This window comes from Glycine soja, chromosome 19 (assembly GCF_004193775.1).
Source record: "Glycine soja cultivar W05 chromosome 19, ASM419377v2, whole genome shotgun sequence".
Classification (NCBI taxonomy): domain Eukaryota; kingdom Viridiplantae; phylum Streptophyta; class Magnoliopsida; order Fabales; family Fabaceae; genus Glycine; species Glycine soja.
Window position 1 is genome coordinate 12,809,187 of NC_041020.1, and position 21,458 is coordinate 12,830,644.

The window sequence follows — 21,458 nt, forward strand, 5'->3', positions numbered from 1 at the left end:
GAATAATTATAAAAATTAACCACATATGACATGTGGTTATTATAACCAAACCATAACTTTACAAAATAATGGTTAAACAACCGATTCTTTGTTTATTTATCTAAAGCTGGTTATATATATAATCGAGTATAACTAAAATCGGTTACTCTAGGGGGGAAAAATTAAAATTAGTTATATAACTTGTCATATATCTTCAATTAATAATTGATTTTGGCTTTTAAAAAATTAACCTTTAAAATTAATTTTAATCCACTAGGACACAATTAAGAATGCATAAAGTTATGATTGAATAGTATATAACACCAATATGATTTATTTTTAAATCATACTAAAATAATGATTTCATATAATTATGTTTTGACGTATAATTATGTTAAATTTGATAGAATAAGTATAAATTTATATAAAAATAGTCAAAATAAAAAAACTTTGAAAGCAACCTAAATACCTAATACTATCGTACCTTCATTAGTTATCACTTATAAGGATCCCATCCAATCAAAGAAGATTAAGTCTAGTGCATCAAAACATTTAACAGTGGTATGAAACGTAAATTAGAATAAGGCAAATGGTTAATTTTGCCAGCATCGCAACCCCATAGTTTTCAAATCATTTTCATTCTCATTTCATTTCCGCGTCATCCTCCCTTCTGTTTCTCTCTCCTACCGCAACTTCTCCCCTCATCTTGAGGCCTCCGCAAAATTCACCATCTCTCTCACCCCACACCACTGACGCCCCCTCTCACTCCTTTTAAATCCTGCATTTGCATTTGCATTTGCATTTGCATTTGCATTCGCATTTCCCAACTTCCCGGCGCCATTATGTGGTGGTGAATCCGCTGACATTTCAAACCAGATCTGCACCCCGCCGTGCCAGATCCGATGGAGGAAGCGCTCGAGCTCGCACGCGCGAAGGACGCGAAGGAGCGAATGGCGGGCGTGGAGCGCCTCCACAAGGTGCTGGAAGCTTCCAGAAGGAGCCTCAGCTCCAGTGAGGTCACTTCTCTTGTCGATTGCTGCTTGGATCTCTTGAAGGACAACAGCTTCAAGGTCTCGCAGGGCGCGCTCCAGGCTCTCGACTCTGCTGCCGTGCACGCCGGTGACCACTTCAAGCTCCACTTCAACGCGCTAGTCCCTGCCGTCGTCGACCGCCTCGGTGATGCCAAGCAGCCCGTCCGCGACGCTGCCAGGCGGTTCCTTCTCACTCTCATGGAGGTACATTCCTCGAATTATTGTTTTATTTATCGTATCTGTATCTGTTGCAGTTTAGTGAATTTTTATTTGTGAGTGTGAAACTTGGAAAGAAAGAAAGAAAGGCAGGTGAGGTAGTTTTTTTTTTGCAAAGTAGAGAGAATCTCGGAATCTGGTATATGGAAAGTGAAAAGTGAGTGCTATGAGTGAAGATAGATGAGAGTGAACAATAATAATAATAATTGATAAAGGTAGTTGTCGGTTGGAAAAGTGAGATCGGGAATAAGACTTTGAGTGTAGGAAGGGGAAACTTGTTGTTATTTAAATCTTAGCAATTGTGCATGAACGTTTCACTCTTCTTGGTTTCTGGCAAATGAAAACTCTTATGAGTGGTGATTCATGATTGCTTGGATGTAAGGTTAGTAGTGGTTTATTGAGTATTGACTCTTATTAGATCTTTAATCAGAAATTACACTTAACTGTAGGATCTCTCTAGTGTTTGCACATGGTTATAGCATTCTGATGTAGTGTCATTGCAGTCAATGCCATAATGTCACAACTTCCTTATGTTATCCTAGTAGGTTGGATGAATGAAAGATCCTGAACATAATATTTATAATATTTGGTTATTTTGTTAATGACATGCAAGCCTGTGGTGCTGGGAGTGAATTTCGATGATTTGCTGCTAGGTAGTCTTTGTGATATGGGATATAGGCTATGCATGCATAAATAGGTTAAGTAAGTGTTTATTCGATAAGCTTATCACATGAGTCTTTATATCATAAGTTTGTAAAGTTTACTAAAATAAACTAATATTTTGATCAGCTTTAACATGGACCTTACTGAGATGGGCTAAAAAGAGCTTGTATGAAAGTTAAACATAAGTCATAGTAAGCTCTTCCAAACATCACCTTATTCATATATGATGAAATTTGTGGTCACAATATTAATTTAACACTTAACAATAATTGTGCACCAACTCATAAACTGCTATAGACAAAGCATACTTTTTAAAATAACGTTTGAATGAGGATAGGTCTTTAACAATTAACAAGTTAAGCTGGAAGCTATTAGAATAAGTGATAGCTTTCTTTGTACATTGTGCTTCGCTCATTTCAAAATGATGATGTTGGCATTTTCTTAGGATATATTGCCACATAAATGGAGTTTTGCTTGGCTAGTCCATGTAAAATCCAAGTTTGGATATATTTACCTACATGACCTTATAGTACATTGAATGTTTATTTTGGAAATTTTAATACAATTCTGTGTGTTTATCCTGGCAGTAAAATGCTTCCGTACACTCTATGTTAACTTTTGGTATTTATTTTTATTTATATCCATCTAAATGTGAAGAAAATTCACTATTTTCTTGGGGCTGGTTTTGCTGCAAATTTAAATTTAAATTCTGGCTATTGCTGAATTTCCTTTCATTTGGAGATTTTTTTATTATTATTTGCAGGTTTCATCTCCTACAATAATTGTTGAAAGAGCAGGGTTCTTTGCCTGGACAAGCAAAAGCTGGAGAGTCAGAGAGAAATTTGCACGAACAGTCACATCTGTAATTGGTCTGTTTTCATCTACTGAGCTTCCCCTTCAACGTGCTATTCTTTCTCCTGTATGTTCATTGACTTTTACAAACAAGCAGTACATGTTTTTTTCTTTCTTTCTTTTTCCCAAAAAAGTACATGTTTTTTTATTGTTCAACATTTCTTGAATGTGATACTAACTCCTTTTAAAAATTGATCAATTGCAGATTTTGCAGTTGCTGAATGATCTGAATCCTGCTGTTAGGGAAGCAACTATTTTGTGTATTGAGGTAAAAATGTCTTCTTGACTTCTTGTCATTTTATATTGTTTGAACTTGTTTACATCGTTAAGTTCATACAGTTATCCAAATATTGGGGATTTATGCCATTTCTGTAGTTATTTAAATTAGTAAATATATTAGCCAAAACAAATGTCAGGATTGCTAAAATTATGTGTTTGTTTTCAACTTACGGTTGTGTTTATGAGTGCATTTATGCTGATGTGATTTATAATATCATTAACACCTTATTGTATGAACATTAAGGAATGGAAAAAAAAAGATGTGGCTCTAGTGGGTGTAATTTGGTGTTAGAGCCATTCTAGGAGTAGATTATTGACTATATTGTATAGTCAAAGTTGATGTTGTCAAACTTTGTCATAATACTTATTTTTTCAATCTTGCCAAGTTGATATGGCTCTAAATTCAAGAATTGATGATCTTGTTCTTGGAAGTTTGGTGTTCTATTTTAATTCAATTATGCAAAGCATGTATAACCGGATTTTTTTCCAATGTTTAATTGAATACTTTAGTAATTGATATTGATATTGTCATACATTAGACATAGGCTGATTGAATAGTAATATATGCATACTTGTGAATAGTGGTTTTGAGATTTAAAATTAAGATGGATCTTAGTACATTCCTTTATTATTCTCTCTTTTTTTTTAACAGGAAATGTATACACAAGCTGGGTCCCAATTTCGTGATGAACTTTAGCGCCACAATCTCCCTTCATCTTTGGTAAGCATGAAATAAAAAGAATCAATTTCCTGATTTTATTATTGTTTAATATTTTACACATGCAAATATACGTTTTACATCTGTAATTGAGATATTGAAGGTCCTTTAACATTTTCGTAACAACTACAATGAGAGTTTATTATTCTTTTTTCATTGCATTACAAATTTACAATGATTTCAGGTGAAAGCTATTAATGCTAGGCTAGAGGGAATTCAACCAAAAGTTTGCTCTTCAAATGGTATTTCTAGCGGTTATAATGCTAGGGAAATTAAGCTTGTGGCTGTTAATCCCAAGAAAAGTAGTCCAAAGCATAAAAGTTCATCAAAGGAGACCTTTCTTTTTGGAGGTTAGAATATTTTCTATTTTTGGATTGCAAAATGTTTCTATTCTAATTCAATACCAAATTACCAATGTAATTTTTGTAACATGGCTCATACCTTATCTCTCTCTTGCACCGTTATTGCCTACAAACCTTATAACCTACTCTTTAATTGTTCTTTGTTTTCCATTTATCATGAGCATCACTATACTTGATCATATGTTTAAATTTTAAATTTTGTGATTTGGATTTATGATGGACATATTGATATTTTGCGTAGGAAATTGTGCTTTCATTTGATAGAATTTTTATGATATTATCAAATAGAGCTTTTGTATCATACTGCTAGTTCTAGTATGTGTTACACTTATGATTTGTTTGTTAGCCATATTTTTTATATTCTGCTGTGCTTTATTAAATTTGATGAAATTATAGTGTTTTAGGTTGGAGGAAATTGGGAGAATAAAGACTTTGAATAATATTCTCTTGAATATGATCAAAACATAAAGCAATATTCCTTATTTATACTAATACTAGATTACAATCTTAATAAGGAAACAAATCATGAGATAATAAGGAAATATGAAAACTAATCCATAGTCTGTATACACTAAATTATTCTGAGATATAATTGACATGTTGTTGGATGTTCTTCATATATTCTAACTTAATACACATTCGTTAACATCTATTTTTTGTAAAAAACCGATGTCAATATCGAAAACGTTAACATCGTTTTTTTTTTATAGAAAATTGATGTTAACTTACGTTAACATCAGTTTTTCCAAAAAACCGATGTTAACTGTCAATATTAACACATTCGTTAACATCGATTTTTTTATAGAAAACCGATGTTAACTGTCAACATTAACACATTCGTTAACATCAGTTTTTTTTTTTTTTTTTACAGAAAACCGATGTTAACTTTCAACATTAATATACATTTTTTGGGTGTAATTCATATTACCAACATCGGTTATTTATATAACCAATGTTGGTAATTTTAAGTTAACATCGGTTTTTTAAAAATCGATGTTAACGATAATACTATCAACGTCGGTACTTTCAACATCGGTTCAAAAAGCGATGTTGAAAGTCATAAATAATCGATATAGAAAGCATATTTTCTAATAGTGTCCCCAAGCAACTATGGTAAGTTTTTGCACTTGTCATTTATCCTTGTTTTTCTTGCATCATAAATAGGATGCCTTAATCTTTGCTAATAATCAAATATTTTAATCATGCATTAAAAATGTTAGTTGATTTTATTAGCTTATCATGTAATTGTTGACAACTCTTAAAATTGCCTTTATACTAGAGTTATGTCTAAAATTATTGCATTTATTTTCTTTGATATTTTAGGTCTACACCAGTTTGCTTTTTTAATCTCTTAATGCTATTGAATCTTTGATGAGTACATACATTGACATTGATATTTCTTTGTTCAGGATGCATGGCAGTGTGACATATGTGGTTCTAAATCTGGAAGGGGATTTGGTAAGTATATTGGAAATTAAAATATTGAGTCCTATATGGTTTGAGAAAACCTTTTTTATCTTCATTTCCTGTTCTCATAAATAATTACAGAAATGTCACTTTGTTTCCTATTTTCAAAGATTTGTGTAAGAAACTATAAGTTGGAGATTTTTTGTTTTCACTATTTCCTTTTCAAATTTCCAAAAATAGGAAACAGAGTGAAAACAAAATGACATTTGTAAATATTTTGAAATCAAGAAATGAAAACAGAAACTGCTTTATCAAACCAAACCAAAGTGGCCATTATGTTGTTATTCTATAATATGTTATTGTGGCAATTTAGTTTCATTGTAAAATTCCAATATTGATTTCATTTTGTTTAACTTTTTGGCTGCTAAGTACCTAATGAAGTCAGTGCTGACCAATGACCACATTTGATGCAATCCTACCCCCAAGGGCATTAGATAGAACACTCTAAGAAGATTGAGCCAGAGATGCAAGAGAAGGCCCTAAGGTTCTCATGAGCCTTAGGGTAGATTTTGGGCCCATGGGCTAAGTATGAGCCCACTTATCCTTGTACATATTAGATTAGGATTTTATTATTTTTGGTCCTTGTATTTAGGGATCCATAATGTAGGTAGGATATCCTAGAAATGTAGGATTTTTCAGCCCTTGTATTTTAGGGCACCTAGACTAGTTTTTGTATTAGGGGTAGTTTTGTAATTTCACATGCACTAAGTGAATATTTGATGTGTGTGGTTGGAAATAAATTTAATTGAATTGCTAGAAGCCCAATCCAATTAAATTTTAGAGAGGGAGGTGAGCATTTGCTTCCTACACCCCATTGTCACATTCACATCATATAGTCACACTTTGTGCATGTCCTTTATGCTTTACATGTCTCATGACACCTAAGTACAGTTAGTGGAGAATCTCGGACTTGATCTTGGATTAGTGGGCTGAACCATAACTAAAATTTACTAATCATAGTTAGTGAAATTTTGGCTCCAAAATTTGGTTCCACAAATTCAATTTCAAATTCAAGTGAAATTTGAATAGAAATTCAAATTTCCCTCCAATTTTGTGTGACACTTAGGCTATAAATAGAGGTCATGTGTGTGCATTTTTTTCAACTTTGATAATTTGAAAATTAAACTTCAAATTTCAGAGCTCTTTTAGAGCACAAAATTTCGTGCTCTTCTCTTCCTCTCCCTTCATTCATCTCCTTCTTCCTCCAAGCTCTTATCCATGGTCTCCTATAGTGGTGAGCTTCTTCTAGACTCATCTTCTCCTTGAAGTGGTGTCTTCTCTCTCTCTTCCTTCACTATTCCACTGCCATTCATCTTCTAAGAAACAAAGGAATCCATTGATGAAGAAGATCCCAGGCCTACAAACTCTAATGAAGCTTACATCATGTGGTATCAAGAGCATCTTCATCTAGGTGATGTTCTTTTGCTTCCGCTATCTTTTTGTTTGGTGAATTCTCTTTAATTCCTTGTTCTTCATCTTATTCTCCATGTATATCCTCCATTGTCTTGTGGTTTGGTGTTGTTTATAGTAGATTAAAAAAAATAAACCTATTAAATCTTAGATCTACACTTGTTCTTGCATTTCTATGGTTCAAATTTTGTAGATCTACTCTTGAATCATGTTTTTGTGTTGATTTTAGGTTCCATCATTTTTCATTCATAATATTCTTGTACTGAACCTTAGATCTAAATTTTCTTCCAAAATATTGATTAGAAAAAAAAAACACAAAAATCTAAGTGTAAATCACTTAATCCATGTTGTCTTAGGGTCATGTTTAGTCATAATAATTGCCACATTATGTTCCAAGTTTGTGTTGAATTTTTATTTTCTTGATTGAATTCTAGATACATTTGTTCATGTATTCTTGTTATTCTTAGCCAATCTTTTGAATTTTGAGTCTAATCCATGCATGTTATTTAGTTCATAACATGTTCTAAATCAATTCCTAGAAGTAGTCTTGTTGTTGAACTTTTTTTTGTTTTCTAAGTTTCCAAGATGATGCCTATGATGAAGTTGAGTTGTGGTGCTGAGTTGTGGCTGGATTTGTGAATCAAAATAAGTCTTAAGCTCTCTTGAATTGTGTTATTCAAGATAATTGAGCATAAGCAAACACAAATTGTAACTATCCAAGCCTTAAGCAACATAAACACTACTCTTGATTTCTAGGTTGAAATCGCTGGTGCAGGCAGCTTGAACATACGAACGTGTATAAATTACTGGGAATTTTTCACCAAGAATTTTGAGCTGAAAAATTTACTGAATTTTCTAGACATCTGGAAAAAAATTATAATAAAAGAACCAAGTGATTTGGATAAAATTAAAAAAATACTAAAAATCACAAAAAAAATCAGTGTCCAAAAAAAAAAGTGAAAGCGAAGAGTACTTGTTGTTTTGGCTCGAAATTTGTTCTATAATTGGTGCCTATTTTATACCAATCTTAGTTCTGAAATTTCAATTGAAAATTGTGTGAAAACAAGTGCCAAAAGTAGAGGTTTCTTGAGTCTTTTTTTTTGGTTTTTTTTTACTCTACTCTAGAGCCATTCTAAGTTTCTCTTTGAGTCCTATCTTGTTTTATGTGCTTTTCATTGCTTTAATTGTTGAATCATCCTTGAAAATTTGTCTTGTTAAAAATATATTGGTTTAGCTTTCATCTCATTTTTTTGGTCTTTGGTTATTGTTTGTCTCTTTGTTTCCTTGTCTGTGAGTTGCCACATAGGGAATTGGAAAGGAGGATTGGTGTCATCCCTTGAAGAATTTGAGTCAAGAAGCAAGGGGCCAACCACCTTAAGAGCTATTGGAATAAGAAACACTCCAAATTGAGTGAAACACAAAAGAGAGAATAGCCACCAAAATTGAGGACTTTTTGTTTTGTAATTTTGTAATTGGCTATTTTCTTTGCTTTCAAATTTTGTAACAAAAAGGCCTTTCATTGGAAGTAAGTTGGGAGCCTCCAATAGGTCACCCTACTTCCATTTGTGTGTAATAATTTTAGGCAATTTTCCTTTAGGATAGTGAGTGTTTTGTTGGGAACCTTAAACGAGGTCATCCAAACACTCTTAGGATCCGCCTAGTTTGCATTTCTTGCACTTTAATTTCTTGCTTACTTTCATAGCTTATTTCCTTTACCTTCCATTGTCAAACCACCTTGATAGCTTGCCTTTTACCAATTAGTTTTTTCCTTAACTTTAACACCTCTTTTAGTGTTTATTTTGGCTTGTTTCAACCATAGTTTCTTAGACCTTTTGTTTTCAAACCTCCAACAAGAAAGAACCACAACTTAGGAACCAACATGAGTCTTCATTCTTCATCTAGTGTTAATGGTGAGGGTTCTACTCCTAAGGACCCTTTGTATAAGATATTAGATCAGTTGAGATCCCTTAAGTTGTGGAAAGAAAAGCAACAGAGAAAAGAAAAAGGAAAAAAAAAGAGTGGAAGAAATAAGTCAAGATAAAAGAGAGAAAATAAGAGAGGAAGAAAGAAGAAAAATAATGAAAGAAATGAAAAGAGAAAAACATGTCTCTTATAGTAGTCATGACTCTTGCAAGAGTTTAAGTGAAGAACTTAGCGACTATTATAGAGGGTGCCATAGTTCACATACTAAACATCATTCCCAAAGAAGAGAAAAGGATAGAAGTGTAGAAGCAAAGCTTCATGGTGAATCAAAGGTGATTCAAAGGTGTTTTGATGATAACAAAAGATGATGACAAAGGAGATGACAAAAAGCTCAAAGATCAATCAAAGAACAACTCAAGTGAATCAAAGGTGAATCAAGAACAGTTCAAGAGTTCAAGATAAGAATCAAGAAGAATTCAAGACTCAAGAAGAAAGTTTAGAGTCAAGAATCCAGATTCAAGATTCAAGATCTCAAGAATCAAGATCAAGATTCAAGACTCAAGATTCAAGAATCAAGAGAAGGCTTAATCAAGATAAGTATGAAAAAGGTTTTCTCAAAAATTGAATAGCACATGGTTTTTCTCAAAACATGTTTACCAAAGAGTTTTTACTCTCTGGTAATCGATTACCAGATCGTTGTAATCGATTACCAATAGCAAAATGTTTTTTTTGAAAAAGCTTTCAAATTGAATTTGCAACGTTCCAAATAATTTCAAAAAGCTGTAATCGATTACAATGTTTTGGTAATCGATTACCAGTGCCTTTGAATGTTGAAATTTGAATTCAAAGGTGAAGAGTCACAACCTTTCACATAAAAGCTTTGTGTAATCGATTACACTTATTTGGTAATCGATTACCAATGATTGTTTCTGAATAAATCAAAAGATGTAACTCTTCAAAAGGTTTTTGACTTTTTCAAATTGGTTTTAAGTTTTTCTAAAAAGTTATAACTCTTCTAAAAGGTCTTCTTGATCAGACATGAAGAGTCTATAAAAGCAAGACTTTGTTTTGCATTTTCAATTAATTCATTCTTTCAATCTTGAATACTTTTCCAATCAATCTTATACAATCCTTTACAAGCCTTGAATCTCTTTGAACTTCTTCTTCTTCTTTGTGCCAAAAGCTTTCCAAAGTTTTCTGGTTTTTCCAAACCTTGAAAACTTGTGCTATTCATCTTTTTCATCTCTTCTCCCTTTGCCAAAAAGAATTCGCCAAGGACTAACCGCCTGAATTCTTTTTGTGTCTCTTTTCTCCCTTTTCCAAAAGAACAAAGGACTAACCGCCTGAATTCTTTTGTGTCTCCTTTCTCCCTTGTCAAAGAATTCAAAACGACACAGTCTGAGAATTTTTTTGATTCTTCCCTTTCCCTAATACAAAAGTGTTCAAAGGACTAACCGCCTGAGAATTCTTTTGTATCCCCATTCACAAAGTATCAAAGGTTTAACAGCCTGAGATCTTTGTCTTAACATATTGGAGGGTACATCCTTTGGGTACAAGTAGAGGGTACATCTACTTGGGTTTGACTGAGAACAAGAGAGGGTACATCTCTTGTGGATCAGTTCTAGTGGATGGTACATCCACTAGGTTCAAAGAGAACAAGGAAGGGTACATCCCTTGTGGATCTTTGCTTGTAAAAGGATTTTTACAAGGTTGAAAGAAATCTCAAGGACCGCAGGTCGCTTGGGGACTGGATGTAGGCACGGGTTATTGCCGAACCAGTATAAAAACTCTTGTGTGTTTGTTTCCTTCTTCCCTACTCTTTTACTTTCCTCTTTGCATTTAATTTCCCCTTTTACTTTCTGTTAAGTTTCTCTTCTACTCCTCATTCTCTGAACAATTTAGTAAAAGCCTAAGAAGAGTAATTTTTTAGTTAGTAAAGGTTTAGGAATAATTAATTCATCTCCCCCCCTTCTTAATTATTCTGAGGCCACTCCATCCAACAAGAAGGCCTCAAAAGGTTAACATTAGCCTCCCATATTTCCATGGAAAAGATAATGTTGATGCCTACTTAGATTGGGAAATGAAGGTTGAACAACTCTTTGTTTGCCATCATATTAGCGATGAGAGAAAAGTTCCATTGGCTACCCTTAGCTTTCAAGGGTATGCCCTCTATTGGTGGACTTCCCTTATTAGGGAACGAAGGATTCATGGGGATCCTCTGGTAAAGTATTGAAATGATCTTAAGAGTGCCCTTAGGAAGAGGCACATTCCCTCCTACTATGAAAGAGAGCTTATAGACAAGCTCCAGAGGCTTAGACAAGGGAGTATGAGTATTGAAGAATATAGACAACAAATGAAACTACTCCTTTTAAGAGCTGGACTTAGGGAGGAGGAAAGAACAAGCATAGTTAGGTTCCTTAGTGGGCTTAATATGGAAGTGAGGGATAAGGTTGAACTCCTTCCATATAGGGACCCAGATGAGCTAGTCCAACTTTGTATAAGAGTGGAGCAACAACTTAAAAGAAATCTTCTTCAAAATCTTATGGCTTTCACTCTTATCCAAGGAAGGACCAAGCCCAAGGAATTTTGGGGGCTGCACTTTCAAAACCCAAGGAAGATAAGGGTAAGACCATAGAGAAATCCACCCCTAAGACTTGTTCCCAAGAAAGGACTAGCAACATTAAATGCTTCAAATGTCTTGGGAGAGGTCACATTGCCTCTCAATGCCCCCCAAAGAAAACCATGATTATGAGGGGTCAAGACATTTATAGTAGTCAAAAGGAGACTACTTCTTCCCCTTCCACTAGTGGAAGTAAAGATGAAGTAAGGGGTGAAGAGTCTAGTGAGGAAGTCTACCCCCATGAAGAAGGTTACCTCCTAATGGTTAGAAGGCTCCTTGGAGGTCAATCTTGTGATCTATCTCAATCCCAAAGAGAGAACATCTTTCATAAAAGATGCAAAATTTTAGATAAAACTTGTTCTCTCATTGTGGATAGTGGATCTTCTTGCAATTGTTGTAGCACAAGATTAGTTTCCAAGTTGAACCTCACTATCATTCCTCACCCAAAACCTTATTATAAACTTCAATGGCTCAATGAACAAGGGGAAATGATAGTTAACCAACAAGTGAAGGTACCTTTCTCCATTGGGACATATAAGGATGAAGTTAATTGTGATATAGTTCCCATGGAGGCAGGGCATATTCTTTTAGGAAGGCCATGACAAGTTGATAGAAAGATCATTTACAACGACCTAACTAATGAGATTACCCTCACCCATCTTGAACTAAATTTGTGTTGCATCCTCAAACACCTTCACAAGTGGCCAAGGATCAACTAACTATGAAAGATAAGAGGGATAAGGAAGAAAAACTAGAAAACCAAAAGAAAAAGAAGGATAGTTAGGCCTTGTCTTCAAAGGCCAAGGGGAAGGAAAAAGAGGAAAAGGATTCCTCCAAGAAGATTGTTAAGAAGGAAAATCATTTTGCAACAAAATGTGATATCAAAATAGAACTCCTTCTTAAACAATCTTTCTACCTTCTCCTATCAAGGGAAACATCCCTTAGCACCGCCATATCTCTTGAGCTTGAGGTTATTCCTCAAGTAAAGGAGTTGTTGGATGAGGGTTTGGTTCATAAGAGCTTAAATCCTTGTGCTTTGTTAGTGCCCAAAATAAGTATTATGAGGCACCAAATCCCTATGATAGGCGATATGATGAATGTGTTGAGTGGTGCAACCCTCTTTTGTAAAACCACTCATGCACCCAACAGCTTCATGATTTGTGTACATAGGGACTCATTAGGTAGGTTTGTTCTTATTTTTTGTTTCAATACAAACTTAGGTGCTCATATGGGACACCTTAGGTTTGTCATGATTTTTTGTAGGAATAATCAACATGAAAATAAAGAAAAAGGTATGTTTTATTCCATTACTTTCCTTAACTTTTTAAATAGTGATCAAGGGCTTCCCATGGACCCTAAGAGAATAAAGGTCATTCCTGAGTGGCCTACTCCACCATGTATAAGGGAAATTAGGGGCTTCAATGACTTAACAAAATTTTACAAAAGGTTTGTCCCATATTTTTCTATACTTGTAGCACCACTCATTGAGTTGATGAGGAACTATGTTCTCTCATGACTTAACAAACTATGTTTTCCTTACCCTACTCTAACATACCCAACATCACTAATACATATGTTTTTATTCTTTTTACAAGTGTTAAGGAAAGAATCCTTGAGTTTCAAGAACCTATGGATTTGAGGTCAAATCCTTTTCAAGGGGGAGGGAATGATGCAATCCTACCCCGTAAGGGCATTGGATAGAAGACTCTAAGAAGATTGGGCCAGAGATGCAAGAGAAGGCCCTAAGGTTCTCATGAGCCTTAGGGTAGATTTTGGGCCCATGGGCTAAGCATGAGCCCACTTATCTTTGTACATATTGGATTAGGATTTCATTATTTTTGGTCCTTTTATTTACAGCTCCATATTGTAGGTAGGGTATCCTAGAAATGTAGGATTTTTCAGCCCTTGTATTTTAGGGCACCTAGAGTAGTTTTTGTATTACGGGTAGCTTTGTAATTTCACATGCATTAAGTGAATATTTGATGTGTGTGTTGAGAAATAAATTTAATTGAATTGGGAGAAGCCCAATCCAATTAAATTTTAGACGGGGAGGTGAGCATTTGCTTGCTACACCCCATAGTCACATCATATAGTCATACTTTGTGCATGCCCTTTATGCATTACATGCCTCATGACACCTAAGCACACTTAGTGGAAAATCTTGGACTTGATCTTGGATTAGTGGGCTGAACCATACCTAAAATTCACTAATCATAATTAGTGAAATTTTGGCTCCAAAATTTGGCTTCACAAATTCAATTTCAAATTCAAGTGAAATTTGAATAGAAATTCAAATTTCTCTCCATTTTTGTGTGACACTTAGGCTATAAATAGAGGTCATGTGTGTGCATTTTTTTCAACTTTGATCATTTGAAAATTAAACTTCAAATTTCAGAGCTCTTTTAGAGCACAAAATTTCGTGCTCTTCTCTTCCTCTCCCTTCATTCATCTCCTTCTTCCTCCAAGCTCTTATCCATGGCCTCCTATGGTGGTGAGCTTCTTCTAGACTCATCTTCTCCTTGAAGTGGCATCTCCTCTCTTTCTTCCTTCACTATTCCGCTGCTATTCATCTTCCAAGAAGCAAAGGAATCCATTGATGAAGAAGATTCTAGGCCTACAACCTCCAATGGAGCTTACATCAACATTCTTAATTTTAAACTTGAAAATTAGATAGAACAAATTCAACAAACTGAGCTTAAATGCGATCAATAAGAAGCAAGTCAAATAACTGAGTGATTCTTATCGTGCTATAGTGAAAGATGCACAATTTTTGCATTGGATGTACTTGTAAGCTAGATAATTAGCATGTTATTTCTTTAAATTTCCAATGTAAATCTTGTAATCTAATACTATGTCCATTTTGCATTTTGTTTACAGAGGCAACTTATGAAGTGTTACCTAGGCTTAATGAAATAAAATTTGGCAGTGGAGTAATTGGTGAACTTTTGTTTCTGGACTTGCCACGTGAAATAAGACTTGAAGAGAGTGTATATGAGCCGCTTCATGTTGTTCGTGAAGGTCAACTTCACATCATATTCACTCAAAACTTGAAGGTTGCAAAATTGTTATTATAGTTAAATATATTTTCTATTTGAATCATTTTTATATTCCTTTCCTGAAATTCTTGTTATTATGCACAGATCTTATCATGGGAGTTCTATGCTAGATGCCATGAAGAACTTCTTCCTCAAAGGTTGGTTGCACCACAGGTATGATTCTGCATTCTTTAGAATGCTTTTCACTTTTGCAGCCACTATTTGTTTTGAATAGATGATGGTGCTATTTGGTAGAATATTTCTGTGAAGTAGATTTTCATTTATTGCCTGGTTTTAATCGAAGTTGGGATTACCCTGGAGTGGTCTACTTTGCATGTTCCAAATATTTCTGTAGAATTTTTTTTGCATCTGTACATGATTGTATAATTAACTCCTTGTATTCTTCTATCATATTTCTTGTTACAAATGAAAATTGGTGAAGGAAACAGTAGTAATATGGACATTTGGGTACATAAATTTGTAGGCACTAGCGAAACTTCCTTTCTTATTTTATAAAGCATAGAACTATAGATCAAGGAAATTAAAGGTGAATGGTACCAATTAGGCACATGGGGGGTTTGAATGCGTCGAAGGCAAAGTACTTTACTGCAAAAGCTAACTATTGAAACTAAGTTTCACAAGTTTGAGCCCACTTTGAGTCCATGCAATGAAAAAAAACAACACAAAAAGCATTATTCTATAAAAACCTTTTTTTATGTATAGCCTGTGAAACTGTTGGCTGAAAATATAATATACATAGTCAATAAAAATCACCAAAAAAAGTGACAAAATAAAAAAAGTCAAACTGATATAATAATATAATCTTTAAATAGTATACGTATTTTAGAAACAAGGCCCAGTGTTTTTTTTAATTATTTTTGTATATTTTACTTCTTAGTTGATGGACCCAGCTGGCTAAAGCAGCCCATTAATTGACTCCTTTTTATTTTTAACTTTTTCTTACTGTCAAATAGTTTGATAACTATTTTTATTTTTAACACATTAGTTGTAGCTTGGTCCCTTATGTACACATTTCAAAATCTTAAGGCTTCTCTTCTTTTTTTGAAAAAAAATAAAATAAAAAAGAGATTTGACAAATGGTGATAAGTTAATTGTTTCTCAGCGTACGCATATACATTAATTGTTTCATAGATATTGCATTTGCAAGTGCCTTGGAAACTTTTGGTGGTGGGCATAATTAGTACGTACGGGTTTACATTCATTTTAGATTACTTTTATTTTTCTATTTTCTTAATTAGTACGTACGGGTTTACATTATTTAAGTTAATTAGTTTTTATGTTTCTATTTTCTTAAAGCTTTTATCTATCTATTATGAAACATGGTTAACAAAAAAATATGATTTATGATCGTGCTTTAAGCGTTTATTGAATTCAGGGAAATCCTAAATCTATATATAACGCAATTTGGGTTTTTATACTATTTTGAATGCCAGGAGAAATATTTGTATGCTTCTCAACTACCCATTTCTACAGCTTTAGTCTGTCCAAGAATGTGGCCTTTTCTTGTGAAAAATAATGTTTTTTTTTATTTTTTTAGAAAATACATTCTAAGATGTCCCCCTTGATATCTTCCTACCTGGACTACTTTTAGTAACTTTGTAATGCATTCTTATTAGACAATGATACAGACATTCCTAATAACATCTTTGAAGCATGTGATGGTAAGATTGATGATGCTTATGTGGAGCCATCATTTGCTGTTGGGAAATCTCCTGAAAATGTGAATGTTGCTTAGACTTGTGGCTTTGGTCTAATGTATCTTCATCACCTTGTACACAGGTCTACTTAGTGCTTACATTATTAAAAAGTTGTACATTGGCAGGTACCTTCTTGACATTTTTCCATTTCTATTGTCTGTTCAGCAATAAATGTGATGATATTCCACTGTTTTGTTTTATATATGCATTTTATTCATTATGAACTAAACTTGTGGACAATTCTATGATAATAAATAAAGTTCCTACTTCTGCCAATCTCAATTTTTTGTATTTGTTAACTAAACAAAAGGCTACAGTTTAAGAAGACTATATTGGACTTGCTTTGATTGTTTGAACTTTGAAGTAGCCTGTCTATGTTAACTAAACAAAAATATGACATTTACAGGAAGGGCAGTGAGACTGAGAAGGAGCAAGGTTCTGTAAAAAAGAAAAAAAGTAGCTCAAACTTTAAAAAAAGACATTCTACATTGGTTCTAAGATGACCGATGTAGAATGATAATCATTCTAAGATGGTCACGTGTCAAAGACCGTCTTAGAATGTTCAACATTCTACATCGGTTCTGAGACGAATGATGTAGAATTCTAGCCATTCTAAGACGGTCACGTGTTAAAGAACGTCTTAGAATGTCGAACATTTTACATCGATCGTTTCAGCATTCTAAGACGGTCGTTCTCGACCGTCGTAGAAAAGACTTCCCCTTTTTACGACGTCTCCTACGACGGCGGTCGTAAACCAATATAGTATGCTTCAAATAACCAATGTAGAATCCAGCTTTTCTAGTAGTAGAAATTGGGCATTTGCATTGTGTAATTACCTTGATTAGAGAGATTAGTTGTGCCTAATCAAGGCCCATCCTTCCCTTCTGATTAGTCACAATATATATTGGTGTAGTTAGTTAGTTGGATCGTCAGAATCATTTTGTACAAATCAAAATTTAGAAACTTCTTGTACAAGTTTTATGATCAAACTATTCTCTCTTTTTCTCTCAATTGTTCTTCATTTTTCTTTCTTTCTTCAACTTCTTTCCTTTTCTTGATCGAATTTTATTGTTCTTCAACTGGTGATCAGTATGAAAGGCTAAACAACTAATCAGTCTAAGGATCCAGTCCAAACAATGTGGAATTTGAGTTCTGGTTAAGTATTTCAAATTTTGTGAGAATTTTCATCTTCTTATGCAATTCTTTTTTCGATTTTCATGATCTTTAATGTATTTAGGATTTGAAACAAATTAGGTTGTTGATTAATTTCCTATTTTGAATCAAATCATAGATTGATTGGATGATATTTCAATTTGTTTTGTGTTCTTAATGAATTTAGGGATTAATTTGATTGAGTTACCTATAATGACATTGACTACACTTTTACAATATGATCATCATTTTTAGCAAACTGTGATAATTCAAATTGCTTGGATTTGGTGAATTGGATTGATGCTCTTGAATCTATTACACAATATGATCATCATCTGTAGCAAACTCTATCAATTTCTGCATTTTTGTTTGTGTTTTTGAAATTTCTTCTATCGTCTGCAAACTTTTTGTTAAAATCTCCTGCTATTTATAAGTGGATTAAAGTCAGAACCAAAATGAATTGTATCTCTGAGTCAACTTAGGTTATTCTTGTACTGCAAAATTAATCTTAATTTTATTTGTTTTGGAATGATTCGGCAATCGTTATAACTCAGTACCCCTTCAAGCCGAGGAATAGATGTCTTCCATTCCTAGCTTGTTAACTACATCAAATTTGGAACTACTTAGTCCCATAGTCAACATAGCAGCTACTTCCAATTTTTCCTTGATAAGGTGTCTATCAATTTCAATATGTTTTCTCTTTCATGTTGTATAGGTTTATGAGCAATATTGATTGCTGACGTGTTGTCACAATAGAGCTTCATGGGACCTTCTAATTCAACTTCAAGTCATTTAGAATAATCTTTAGCCATGGAAGTTTATACGATCCTTAGGAAAATGACAAGAATTCCGATTCTGTAGATGATCTAGCCATTCTATTTTGTTTCTTACTCTTTCATATGACCAATTTTCTCCTCCTAGAAAATTACAATACCCGAATGTTGACCTCCTAAGTCCTATCAACCAAGAGCCTGCATAGGTTGCATTTGTATAGGTTTCAAGACTCAATTTTTCACTCTTCCTAATTACGATTCCCTTTCTAGGGCCATCACATTACGTGCATGAACTTTTGAATCTTCAAGACTTATGTTTGTTTCTTGTTGTGGTTGAATCTTTATGTCACATTACCTAAAGTTTTGTTTACTTTCTCTTCATTGTATAAAATGATTTACTTAGTTAATAGTTAAATTTTCTTAGAAATAGTATGAATACATTTTTTCTCTTTGTGGCATGGTAAAATTGGTTAGACATCTCACTAAAGACACTTAATGTTACTTACAATTGAAAAGTAGGGAAAACTGAAATGAAATAACCAGATGTTTAATTTAGGCCTTATCAAAATGAGAACATATAGTGGGTTCTTATCATATGATTTTGCTAGTTGATGAAGCCTTTACTGAATGATATAACATCATCCATGGAGATGGACGATCTTCGTTAACCATGCATTTTTTATCTTCATCTAAACTTCCTACATTGGAAATTGCAGCAATGTAGGAATCAATTTAAATTTAAATTTAAAAGTAAGAAATATATAAACTTAAATACTTAATGCTCATTAACTATGCATTGGATACACTTAATGTTTCTTTTTTTTAATTACATGCACACAGACATACATATCTATATACTTAGATCTCATTGTCCATGATCTTGTGTTACTCATTCACTTTTGTATATCATTGATGTCTGAATGGAATTATGTTACTTTTGGTTTGTTTATTCAATTATCCAAAAAGAAGGGAACTACTTTTGGATATGGATATAATAGAGTTACGAGCAAACCAAAATCACAATCGCTAGATTCATCAAATGATGCTCAAGTCTCTGAAGGTTAGAAAATTGACATAATGAAGACTGTCCCTACAAATACAAAATGGAAGGTTAAAGAAAATAGAGAAGTGAAAATTGTATAGTAGCAGAATAGATGTTCCATCATTGTATACATTGTACATAAATATATTTGCATCAAAATTTTGATTAATCATCGTTGGTGTCCCTATTGTATGTGACATTGATTTTGTTCCCTATTCTTTGTATAATAGACTAGACATTGAGTATCTATTTTGTCCCACTAGAGACCAAAGTGACATGTCAAATAGGTATTAGGTGTTAGGTTAGGGTAGCTGAGTACCCATTCGGACCCACACAAGTTAATAATTGCAGTTACTAGTAATCGTGAGGTTAGGCCACTTAATCTTGCATGGAGGACAAATTATCTAGATGGTAATCAGTACACACAAGGTCAAGGTCTAGGGCCCAATAAGGTTGATATAAAAAGGGTAGGAACCCCCAGATAAAAACCACTATTTATTGAATGAACATTTATTATCCGTATTTATTACTCTAGGTCGAATACTTACTTGAGCATTAGAGTACCTTTTGCAGGTACCCCTCCTTTGAATCACACCAGTCAAATGAAGTAAAGAAGACAGAGGAAAAACAAGGACCTTTCAACATAAAGAGTAATGCTCGATTGATTATATTGTGACAGAAAATTTTTTGCCGCCCATTGTGGGGTTGTGTAATATAGTCCCCTGACCCCAAGAATTATGGCAATTACACGATCTGGAACAAACACAACAACAATTGAACAACCAGGGATTCGATAGCATGGAGAAGCACACATTGAGGACCGGACCGACTTATCCTTAATGGTAAAAGGAGTCCATAGGTACAAGTATCTGATATGCGTCGACACCATGCCAGAGAAGTCATGGCCCTTCAATAGGGGAATACATAAATACAAGAACGTAACTTGTCCTAGCGACATAAAAATGAAATGTCCATTGGGGTCAATAGCCTTTGAGATGCGAAAGGCCACCAATGTTAGTGTTCGGTAGGACACATTCCCCCAATTTGTTAATGCATTAGAGAAGTAGTTGCAGCAGTGCAAGAATCCTTTCATCCCCGACATCATATAGGTTACCCTCATTTCCAATTGGAAGAGTTTGGATATAAAAAAGTATGATGGTACAAGCGACCCAGATGAGCACCTTGACGTTTACATTACTTAAGTCAGACTGTACACTACTAACGATGTTGTTTTATGCTGGGTTTTCCCAACATCCTTGAAAGGTTAAGCCTTACACTGGTTCACCTAATTGCCCTCTAATACCATAGACTCCTTTGATACACTGGCAGCTCGGTTTGGAACCCAGTTTGCAACTGACCAGCCCCATCATTTGACGTTGATAACTTTCATCAACATATGACAGGAGAAGAAAGAACCACTTCAGAATTTGATGGAATGTTTCAAAAATATAGCTTTGGATATCCCAAACCTAGACCCAATAGTTGTCATGCACCACTTGAAAACGACACAAATAGCCTATGCAAGAAGTCTACTTTTGATATGGAAGAGTTGCAACACAGAGCAACCAAGTACATGCAGATGGAAGAATTAGCATAATACTGGAACCAAGTTCGAGTTGAGGCTATGTTAACCAAGAAGGAGGTCGACAAGTCCAACTTTAACAAGACTAGGAAGGAGGGATGGAGGGATAAATCTCCCCGAGAACCTCAATACACCCCTCTCAACGCAAGCAAATCAAATATCTTGGATTAAGCCCCGACTACTAAAATCCTAGCCATGCCAAAAAATGAAAACCTCATTACGCCCCCCTTAGCACAAGCATATCAAATATCTTGGATCAAGCCTTGGCTACTTAAATCCTAGCCATGCCAAAAAGAGCCAACACTCCTCCTAAGGCTGATTTTCGCCAATGTTTCTAGTATCACAGCAATCTAGGACATTCAACCAAGGAGTGTATCATTCTGAAGGACTAAATGGAGGATTTCATCAAGCCGAGACACTTGAAGGATTTTATCCACAAGCCTCAATCTTATCGGCTTCACAATAGTTATAGGCAAGACCAAGACAAAGGAAGAGATAGAGATTGCAGTCACCAGTCTCAGACTATGAGTGAAAGAAGTCGAAGCCGGTCTAAGGAGAGTGAAAGATAGAGATTGCATGTTGACCTATTTGCATGGTCCATGACTAACATGCCAGGCATATAGCTAGCCTTCCATT

At 34.3% G+C, this 21,458-nt stretch overlaps 2 protein-coding genes across 3 annotated transcripts; both read left to right on the forward strand.

Moving 5' to 3' along the window:
- Positions 1–545: 545 nt before the first annotated feature.
- LOC114399592 (CLIP-associated protein-like) lies at positions 546–6,095 on the forward strand. Of its 2 annotated transcripts, XM_028361797.1 has the most exons (7): positions 550–1,214; positions 2,653–2,808; positions 2,947–3,009; positions 3,673–3,741; positions 3,923–4,088; positions 5,510–5,558; positions 5,937–6,095. In XM_028361797.1, the coding sequence occupies exons 1-4, from the start codon at positions 882–884 to the stop codon at positions 3,715–3,717; spliced, it is 597 nt and encodes a 198-aa protein (XP_028217598.1). In that variant the 5' UTR covers positions 550–881; the 3' UTR covers positions 3,718–3,741; positions 3,923–4,088; positions 5,510–5,558; positions 5,937–6,095. The 2 variants fall into 2 exon arrangements, with proteins under 2 accessions (XP_028217599.1, XP_028217598.1); XM_028361798.1 differs by lacking the exons at positions 3,923–4,088; positions 5,510–5,558; positions 5,937–6,095 and having other exon boundaries at positions 546–1,214; positions 2,653–2,758; positions 3,673–3,732.
- Positions 6,096–6,823: 728 nt separating this feature from the next.
- LOC114398278 (probable transcriptional regulator SLK2) lies at positions 6,824–17,284 on the forward strand. The gene is made up of 4 exons (XM_028360464.1): positions 6,824–6,978; positions 14,398–14,573; positions 14,661–14,729; positions 16,356–17,284. The coding sequence occupies exons 1-4, from the start codon at positions 6,951–6,953 to the stop codon at positions 16,494–16,496; spliced, it is 414 nt and encodes a 137-aa protein (XP_028216265.1). The 5' UTR covers positions 6,824–6,950; the 3' UTR covers positions 16,497–17,284.
- Positions 17,285–21,458: the final 4,174 nt, after the last annotated feature.

Excerpts from the sequence above, each read along its gene's own strand:
- LOC114399592 (XM_028361797.1), top strand. The coding sequence starts at position 882 with ATGGAGGAAGCGCTCGAGCTCGCACGCGCGAAGGACGCGAAGGAGCGA. Across the intron at positions 2,809-2,946 it reads AACGTGCTATTCTTTCTCCT|ATTTTGCAGTTGCTGAATGA; the intron begins GTATGTTCATTG and ends GATCAATTGCAG. Across the intron at positions 3,010-3,672 it reads CAACTATTTTGTGTATTGAG|GAAATGTATACACAAGCTGG; the intron begins GTAAAAATGTCT and ends TTTTTTTAACAG.
- LOC114398278 (XM_028360464.1), top strand. The coding sequence starts at position 6,951 with ATGTGGTATCAAGAGCATCTTCATCTAG. Across the intron at positions 14,574-14,660 it reads TATTCACTCAAAACTTGAAG|ATCTTATCATGGGAGTTCTA; the intron begins GTTGCAAAATTG and ends TATTATGCACAG. Across the intron at positions 14,730-16,355 it reads AAAGGTTGGTTGCACCACAG|GTCTACTTAGTGCTTACATT; the intron begins GTATGATTCTGC and ends CCTTGTACACAG.